This window comes from Diadema antillarum, unplaced genomic scaffold (genome assembly GCF_040938485.1).
Source record: "Diadema antillarum isolate AM-2024a unplaced genomic scaffold, OU_Dant_1.0 scf00000154, whole genome shotgun sequence".
Taxonomy (NCBI): Eukaryota; Metazoa; Echinodermata; class Echinoidea; order Diadematoida; family Diadematidae; genus Diadema; species Diadema antillarum.
The window spans coordinates 348,333-358,656 of record NW_027271043.1 but is presented as its reverse complement, the minus strand read 5'-3'; the positions used below and the strand labels follow the sequence as shown (position 1 = coordinate 358,656).

General features: G+C 37.1%; 1 protein-coding gene across 1 annotated transcript; it reads right to left on the bottom strand.

The window, feature by feature from the left end:
• Positions 1-5,616: 5,616 nt before the first annotated feature.
• LOC139721984 (allatostatin-A receptor-like) lies at positions 5,617-6,621 on the bottom strand. Its single transcript, XM_071633310.1, has one exon. The coding sequence runs from the start codon at positions 6,619-6,621 to the stop codon at positions 5,617-5,619; it is 1,005 nt and encodes a 334-aa protein (XP_071489411.1).
• Between the last annotated feature and the right edge of the window lie 3,703 nt (positions 6,622-10,324).

The following is a 10,324-nucleotide window of genomic DNA, read 5'->3' as shown; positions in this document are numbered from 1 at the left end:
ACTTATGGGATGTTACCAGTGTGCATGTGTGTATGCATATATTTGTGTGTATATATTATGTGTATGTGTGTGTGTGTGTGTCCTTGTGTGTGTATGTGTGTGTGTGTGTGTGTGTGTGTATGTGTGTGTACAAATGAGTTTGCGTGAAGATGTCTGAAATATAATACAGAGAGCAGTGTCGACATTTTTAGGAGATATGTTTTTTGTTTGTTTTTCAAAACTGATGACTGACTAATCGAGTATGAGTGGGGTAAGAGAAAATGAACAGTACGCCTTTTGTGCTTAATTCGGTTCATTGGCCACGGCAAGGACATTTTTAGTCAAATCAAAAGGTAAACATTGAAAGTTGCAAGCGATAACGAGTTCAATCGGTCAACCAGCTAGAAGTGCCACTATTGAAAAAATTGATAAGACAGGAAACATACAAGAAAATTAAGATAAAAAAGAAAATGTACAAAGGAACTGATTAAATTAACTTTGTGAAAATAAAAGGAAGAACTAAAGCTACGAGAGACGAATATTCAGAAATAGGAATTCACTAGAGAGCTCTAGGGAGAGATGGAGAAAGACGAAGGGAAGCGATGTATTATGGCATCATTAGAGGTAGTAGAAATAGAGATGATTCTGAGAAATATAAAGATGACGAAGATAGTTAATTGATGTGAACAAAAAAAGGGAAGGAATGGTGATTTGTGAAGACATATATGATACACATAGTTTGGTAGCCGGGAAGAAAGGGAGAGAGAGAGAGAGGGGGGGGGGGGGGGGAGGAGGCCCCGGGAGAGAGGGAGAGAGAGAGAGAGAGAGAGAGAGAATTCTATAACATGTACGTTATATACTGTAGACCGAGAGGTGGTAGACAGCGTCATATATGAAAAATTCATATAACATTGGGAAATGTTATCTGTTAAACACACACACATACACACACAAGAAGGAACAACAGCATGTGAAGACGTTCTATTATGGTACACAGATATTAATAGAGGTGGTGTAAGAGAGGAAGAGTGAAAGAGATACGTAATGATATCTAGGAGTAAAAATGAAAATGAGTTTAAAACAAAGGGGCAAGATAAAATAAATTGTCCTCTTTAACAGAAGAACACTATCTGACTATTTGATTTCATTCAATCAATGAAAATATGTACAGATTTATGACGTGGTTGGTGCTTGCTGGATATCGTCGACGTTCTGCTATGCAAAGTGAACTACACGCAATAAAATTTCGAGATGACCTTCATGACTATCACGATACGTCAATTTTTCGTTTTCTGAGCCATGAAATGCAACAGCGCCATCTTCAGTTCGAATGAATGTTGTCTCGAGAAAAGTAAAAGAAGTGAATTAGCTTCAGGGTAACAGCTCATCATCTTTTTGGGTTTTTTTAAAAAGATTTTGTGCTTTATAATGTCCTGTTGCAGTTCATTGGAAATATCGCATTAGCATAGCCACTTATGAGTTTGAATTCCTTCAGTTCCTTATTGGCATTGATATTACCAACTTAAGATAACTTCGTGTGCTCTTTTATTTATTTTTCTGAAGTGTACTCTCTGATTAATTTACCTATCAATTTCTATTTGCAAATCTATTTAACAAATCTATATTTGTGGATATGAATAAATATAAAAAGTCGATGATAATATGGGGTTATAATGATAAAATCTTGAAATTAGTGGAGTTGGTATTAGCATATTTCAATGGGTATAAACAAAGAGAACTGCTGTGTTAATCATGAAGTCAATTAACGACAAAGACGTTTGCTTTTAGCTACTGTTTACTGCGTGTTCACGTTCCACAGTACAACGTGAGCAGAGAGTTTTTCCTTGCACGAAATACTATACCTTACTCTATTCGAGTATTGGTCAATTGACGTTTGTTGTTGTTGTTGGGGTTTAACATAAGATTGCGTACTCAATGTGTATTATGAGTGAAAAGAAGGAACTATAGCGTGGAATATCAACCCACGTCACAAACTTCTTACAGGGCAGCGACCTGACCTCAGAGCTGAAGCCAGTTCATGGCAGCGACGCGATAATGTTGAAAAAACAAAAAGATATTTCCTTCAGTCTTTAGTAACGGTCGAGTCTGATACAGCTTCTGACCGTTGTACAATCGATATTTGCAAGGCTTTTGACTTTGTGCTATATTACGTACCGGAGAACTCTTTGTCTGAGTGTGTCCTTGCCTCATCAGCATTATCTATAGTGAGGGGCGTGATAATATGGGTGGTGAACAGCACATCTTGCAGACGATTTGGTATCAACTGTTGTTGTTGGTTTTTTTTTTTCAAATACAAAATGTAGAGAACAAGGCCTCATCCTTTACTGTTTGAGTATAAGACAGCGAAATGAAAAAAAGTAACACAATTCAGTTTGATAATGTCTAGTCAAGATTGAAACACAATTCACTTATCTTGTGTTAATCAAACAGCAACTGTACAACAGTGTTTATTACCATCCTCGTTATAGGAAGAGTTCGATATATACATACATCAATTTTGAGTGGAAATGGCATGATATTATGCACAAAAGAAAAAAAAACGATGTCTATAGGTAAAGCACAACATAACCCCTAAAGATGCCATTCGTGATCAGTGAAATTGTTAATATCTCTTGTTTGCTCATTCAATATGATTTTATATTCAACTTATTTGATTGGTCAATACTAATTTTCTCACAGATTTTTCAAGAATTTATTTTTATCTTGCAATCGGATGGAAACTATGGACAAAATCGAATAAAAACCATTTTAAATCCCCTTTTTATGTTCTTCATACACATTCTTGACATTTTAATAATATTCCTTCCCCCCTTTTTCCCGCTTTTTTTTAATCTTCCCTCGGTACCCCTTTTTGTATTATGGAGTCATCCTTGATTTACGTATATACTGTCTTGACTGTCGTGAGATGGCAGTGTTTAAGCTTAATGCCGCAACCAGCACTCGCCTTATTGATCACAGCTACACGCTACTCGGTAAGTCTGCCCTTGCCACCATTCTTATCTCGAATCATTTTTTAAATCCCTTGTCCCGTCTGTCCTGATACATTTTTATATTTAACATGGTTTGTTACATTGCGTCCAACTGAAGAAAAAAATGTCAATACCTCTTCATAGTCCTATAGAAATAGCATCCCGCACCTTCAATGAGGTTATGAATTCACTGAAAAATATCGTAATCTGACAATCTTGCCAGAAGGATGTTGACTTCATTTCTTGTCAAGCAGATTGACATGGATAAAATGCCTTCTTGTATAGCGGAAAATAAAGATCTCCAAAGTTTATTATTGTGTTCCTTTGTTCGTGTATTGCGAGGATTCTTTTGTAGTTGATGGTGTCCTCAGAAAGTTTTTTCCCCCTCATTTTCCCCATCAAATACCAAGCTAAATAAGAAGTGATAAGGCTATGAGAGAACGATGTGGATACAGCTTTACTGGTATTCATTCAAGATATCGATTTCGGGAAAGTGGTTCCTATAAAGGGAAACGTGAAAGGGAATGGAGTGTTCAGAACTTATCCGCCACTAATGTAATAAAACCCTTAGAGGTAACTAAACAAAGAAACTAGATTGCTTAGCAATCTCTCCCCCCCCCCCCCCCCCCCCCAACGTAACGCGATATACCTTAATATACACTTTGTATAGTCAGAAAAGTAGCTTGCGTTTCCCATTGTGAACTCGGGTAAGCACTCGATTCAATGCAAAAGTTTCGTCCTCGCCAGATTTAAAGAATCGGTCTTGACATTTTGTAACACTGAAATGTAAGATGAAATGAATGTTTGATTGAAGAGAAGCATAAAGCCAGGAAGAGGAAGGAGAGAAAAAAAAATGGCATTCGTGCAAAAGCATGACAAGTGGCGTATCACCAATTGAACACAAAACCATGAGAACTTTAATGAATGTAACCACGATGTTTGTGATTCAAATGCCAATCAGATAAATGGAAACTGGAGGTTACTGTTGCAAGCAAATGTTAAAGGCGTTTTTGTTGGAGTATTACTATTTTTTTTCAGCACATGATGGTGATTCATCAAAGCTCTCATGCAACATTTTTTTTTTTATTACACTGTGAAATAAAACATGAATAATGGGACAAGAAACATGAAAGATCTCTTTACTGGTGCATATCTTATTGCATGTTAGGATACATTACACAATACATTGTAACAGATATGATGAAGTACGAAATAAATACACATAATTCTAGACGTTCGCATGCATGCGATGTTACCTGCATAATACTTTACAAAATATTACACACAGCGATTAGTTCTGGGGCACATTTCATAAAACTTGTTATTAGTGACAACTGCCACATTTCTACGCCAAATTTGCTTTCAGCCAATCAAATGCAAGGATTTCAGTAGCTTGTCACAACTGTAACAACTTGTCACTGATAACAACTTTTATGAAACGGGGCCCCGATCATGGAATTATACTAGAATATTCAACAGATATACATACCCGTTTATTGTTGATCCCTGATCACAGAGGTATGTTATACTAGAATGTTCAACAGATATTTATCCCTTAATCATTGGGATTTGATTTAAAAAAAAGAACAGAGGTTATTGTCTCAAACAGAACATGAAGTCCAGCACATATTTCGGGTCGTCATGTTTTTAGGTATCAGAATCTTCTTCTAAATTGTTCTTGCACTGGTTTTGACTAAATCAAACGAACACACTTTTATCGACGGATGTCGAACACCTTTGAGCATACTTATGCGAAGTGGGAATGTATGCACATGTACACAAGCATATAGCTTAAGAAATGAATGAAGACGTTGCTTTCATCGATCTGTACTGTCTCGACCTATCCAGGAATTGTACAATTAATGTAATAAATTACATTACTACTACTCTGTTCTGTTTCCGCCCATATGTCATGGCCCGCCCCCAAAAGGATTGTGCTATGTGGAGTATATTTTGGTTGTAACAACAGTGGTTAAAACCCAAATGCACAAAAAGTAATAATTTATCATCAAATTAATTAACTCTCTATTTCTTTGAGAATGTGTTTCCAAGTAATATTAATATTTTGCCGAAAAGGTTGTATCTTGAGGAGATGTGAAGTTATTCGTATTTAAACTTTTGAAAATTCTGAATAAATCAAATAATCATAAATGAACTGTATACAAAGGCTTCTACCCCTTAGAATTATCATATTGAATAGAAAAATTTGTTATGACCAAAAAACAAAAACAAAAATAACAGAGCCACAGACGACGGAAATGTGGTTTCTGGCACCGGATTGATTCCAGGGATAACATCCCCGTAACATTGTTTTAGGTGTGTGGATTTTTTAAAATATTTATAATTGTTATTTGATTTATTTAATATCCTTAATCGCTATGGATCTGAGCCTCAGTTCCGTCATTTACTTAACAATAGCCTTGTGTGAGGAGCTATTAATACTAATTTGTTTTAAAGAAAATAATTTCAGGAGAAAAATAACAATTCATTGGATGAGAGATTGCAATGCATGGATTTTTTCACGCCTATATGCTTTATGTCATTCGAGATATATGAGTAAATATCATAACTGTACCTCATTTCTTGAAAAAAAAAATGGCATGAATTTGCATTACACAGAACATTATTGGCAAAGAAGTGGTAAAAGTTATGACGACAAGGTTTCCATATTTACAGTTACAGTAGGCATGTTTGTACTTTCTTGGTTTTCTGGAGGGGAACAACCAAACACCTGCTTAAGTCCTCGTTGAAACTTGCGATACTGCAAGGCATACACGAACGGGTTGATCCAAATGTTGATGAAGGCGATGCAGACCGTGACATAGTAAAACACACCCTCGAGATCCACGGGCACGCCGAGGCAATAGACAAAGTACAAGATGCAGTTTGGTGAGAAGCAAATACAGAAGGAGACGGAGAGACACATCATCGTTCTGATCACATTCCTTCGGGCGCGGTCTCGGTAGTTGGTTTTCTGGTGAATCGAACTGAGACCATCTGCGTAAAATTTTGTCTGCTCCCGAAGAACTCGTAATATGGCAACGTACATGAGAGTCATGAGTGTTAACGGAGAAACGAATAAAGTTATGAAGGTGGTGATCCCAAGGGCCCGTTGCATGGTGTCACTCTTCCAGAGAAATCGATAGCACATACCGTCTTCAACTTTTGTAATCGAGGGTAAATAGGACATGTACATGAATCCCGCCATCCATGGCAGCAGCACACAAAGTCTTGCTGGACGAGAGGAAGCATTCCTTCTGTACTGGATTGCATGGACAATGGCTAGATACCGCTCTGTTGTCAGCATGGTCAGGTTCAGCACCGAGCCAGCATAGGTGGACCAAAAACTGTACTGGGTATACCAGAATCCACAGATGAATCTGGCTAACACAATGTTGTCACAAAGAGGCGGCAACGGCACAACAAAATTAGCTATGAGTAGGACCGAGGAGGTGAAGTCGATCAGGGATTGGTTTGCGATGAGGATGTTTGTGATGTCACGAAGTTCTTTCACCTTGGCAATGACAAGAAGCACGAGTCCGTTACCTCCAATTCCCAATAGACCAAATATGGAGAAGACTATTATTGATACAACCGAAAGATTCATCTCGAATCCACTCTCGTCAAACGATGTCGTCGAGTTCATTTCCATTTTTTAATATTTTAGGTCTGAAAGGAAAATGAGATATATGTAATTGCTTTAGAGAAGAAAAGCACTCTAACAGTGAATGCAAGTACTGCGACGATAAATTCGAGATGGGCGCCAAAAGGTAACAAATAATATGAATAGCATAATATCGTCGGCAGCGAAACTTCCTGACGCAATAGATTCGGTGGTAAGGGTCAAGTAGGCCCTATCTATGGTTCTGTAAGTCAATGAACCCACTGGCAAAGTCTATTGGGACTTCACAATCCTATACGTAAGGAATTAATCAGAAGGAAAGTTAAACTGGTGATATTCATTATCTGTGAAGACTGAAGAAGAAATTATACAAGAAAAACCAACTCGAAATTGGATCTCATGATTGATTGTTTAGCAATTGATGATTAGCAATTATGGTGAACTCCTTAGACCTCACCACTCGGCACTATTTCTCCACTCTTCATTTCGTTAAAGAGCCACAAAGATATTTATGTGCTGTTTTAACGGCCCGTTAACGATCGCCCCGACACTGTACAGGCATGCTAACCTGGAAACATTGAACTGCACATTACTTGAATATGAGACCATTCTGAAGCAAATAATTTTCACACAACAATAGATATATAATATACTCTTAAATTAATCCCACAAGGATTGGAACAATCATCCTCCAGCATTCCCACTGATTCCCACTGATCCTCTTTAAAGACATGACCCGTCATCCTACTTTTACTCACCGACTATTTACATTCGTTTGCACTTGTCCTCATTCCTGGTCCTTTTATTTACCTTCTCGAGTCTGGGCTAGAATTGTCGAGGGCACAAACGCTCCTTGGTTAGACGTGGTAGGAACGTCTGGTACAGGATTATTGCTTCCGTTGTTCCGGGTGTAAAACACTAACCAGCTGCTAACGATGCACTTTACATGTAAACGTTTACTGCATATAAGGCTATCATTCATAACTCAGAAATTCAAGTTCATCTGGCCACTGACTGCATTACGTGAATATCACACAAATGTGTTATCTGCGCGCTTCTTTTCTTCTTCAATATGCAACCGAAGTTCCATATGATCAACAACTGCTGGAAGTGATGCACCTGTAGAGCAAGACAGTTGGCTGGATGGTTTCCATACTCCGCTGGTCCATATACGAAATAATGTGGAAAGGAAGACTTGTCTTTACCTGGTTGGGACTTTTATACCTTTAGCCCTAAGATGCGAACGGACACTATCACGCCTCCATGTCATCACGTTACCACTGTATTTTTGTATTCTGCACAATGATTTTTTAAACCATGTGATAGATATTCTTTCTGTCATTATTTTTATGTCTTCAAAGCTGCTTCTTATCAGCTGACACTGCGATCAGCTAATTTTGTTTCGTCACTGTTTTTGACAGAACAATGGGTCTGCCCTTCGATTACAGTGTTGTCCTTCCAACCCTCTCTTCCTATAAAAGTCCAGTTTTGAATACGTCTCGCATTTTAGCAGCCCCCTACCCCCACCACCACAAACACACACACATCACCATCAGTTCTATAAACCTGTCACTCACTTGCAATCATGTGAGGTGCAATTCAAGTTCTGGTGTTAAACGTAACGGCGTGGATGTGCGTGAAGTTTGTTGGCGCACAGATATCGATAATCATCTGTTTTGCTACATGCCCATTAATGCATCAAATGCCCTTAATTGTTGTGAAGTGTAGATATGCCATTATACTATACAGTGAATATTATGTTTACTTTTCTCGTGTATACGTGACACTGGCTACGGCGTTGTTCCTGTATATTGGATAAGTTGACCTCCCAAGCATCTCTTATGGAGTTTTAACAGGAGGTTACGTATAGACACGGTTGAGGGAGAGTGGAATTTTAGTACAGGGATGAGAAGGGTGGGGGGGGGGGTTCTAAAGGAGAGCATGTTTAAACTTAGGGGTCATTTTGAGAAAGAGGTGATGGAGCCAAGTTGTCCCATGCTTTAACAGTGCGTGAGAAGATTAAAACTTGAATGAAACATGGGATGAAGTTGAATCTATCATAAACTTCTTGGTTTGTCTCCTTCTTTCTCTTGTAAACTTGTTTCTAAGCATGTTATTGTGTCGTATATATAAAAAAAAACTGTGAAGGATCCTGCACATGCATGTAAGTTAATAGGGTGTCATTCGTAAATGCATTTGCATTTTCGTATATTGTGTCCAGCCAGTTTCTGTAATGATGTATACTAGTAATCTAACTTACAAATGTGCAAGCAATTGCGTAAATAAATTAAACTGAGTTGGCCCTACGTCCACATATCGATGCAAATAAGAACATGACACTCTAATTGAGTTTAGAGTGAGATTTGCATAGTTCATGATATAAGAGTCCACCTGATAATCATTTAATTGTAAAAGCGAATTTAATTGACATTGATAGAAGCAAAAAAGAAGCAATTTTGGCTTTCAGGATTCGAGTATAAGAATCTTAAACTGACTAATTGGCAACCATGGTCACTTTAAAGTTATGTAGTGTGGGTTGTTGTATTTTTTCTATTTTATACGAGATGTCTTCAAAATATTCTCAGGATTTTTTCCTGAGAAAGCTTGTAATATCAACTTACAGTCTTGTTGACATGCCCTGCACAAATTATATGTTTGTTTCTTTTTTAAATTGTGAGTACGTGATTCCTCAAGAAGTTGTTACTTCATTTGTTCCAAAAGGACTTTTGCTAAAATTGATTAACTACAGCTAACCGCACACGTACACGCACACACACACACACACACACACACCTGTAATAATCGACGAAACTGAAGGAAAAAGGGTAGAAAGGAGTCATTTGCATGCCATGTTTATACACTGTGATAATTAAATGTATATCATACCTTTATTTAAGCAAGGCATTAGAGAGTTAATGTCATGATCTAAAATTAATAAATATGTTCTAGGTGCGTCTATCTATTACGCGACTTTAAACTGCAGTCATTTAATGTACATTCATTACTATATATTCAAACATAATGTATTGCCCAACATAAGAAAGCCTTCTTCAAGGTCACAGGCTTTAGACTGACTGGAACTGAATTAAAAAAGAAAAATATTCAAATAGATTTTTCTTCTTTAAAACAGTCAAGAAAGCTAACAAATACAAATTTTAACATAGAGGTGAAGAATCTAACTTTTTAAAACATATTAAACTACATACGGTTACCTGGTAGCACATTCTTGTTGAAGAACTAGAGAGGGAAAAAGCTTCATTTTTTAATAAGGATATTGTGAAAATCTAAGCTTCGTGGTCCTCCGTGAGAACATTATTCTGGCGTTATTTTTTAGACACTGAACTCTTGCTTTATAAGGAGGTCATTATATTGCTATTATTATTATTGTTATTATTGTTATTATCATCATCATCATCATTTCTATTATTTACTCAGCCAAATGAAAATGGCAATAACATTAACATAACATACATTTACATGGAAATGGCATAAAGTATGAACAGGGAAGCAATACATGGGCGAGGGCTCACAACTATACAAATATCTTTAAAAGACAATAGCCTTGATTAAACATTCTGAAATTGCCAGTGTGTACCCCTGTCACTGTTAAGAGTTGTTGTTGCTTCATGAAGGTGAATAATTGATCTTTCGAACGTAAGCTCAATTTTTTAATGGCATTTAATTCGATGATTTGAACACCATTGAAACAAAATTTGAAAACGTTTGAAAATTG

Excerpts from the sequence above, each read along its gene's own strand:
- LOC139721984 (XM_071633310.1), bottom strand. The coding sequence starts at position 6,621 with ATGGAAATGAACTCGACGACATCGTTTGACGAGAGTGGATTCGAGATG.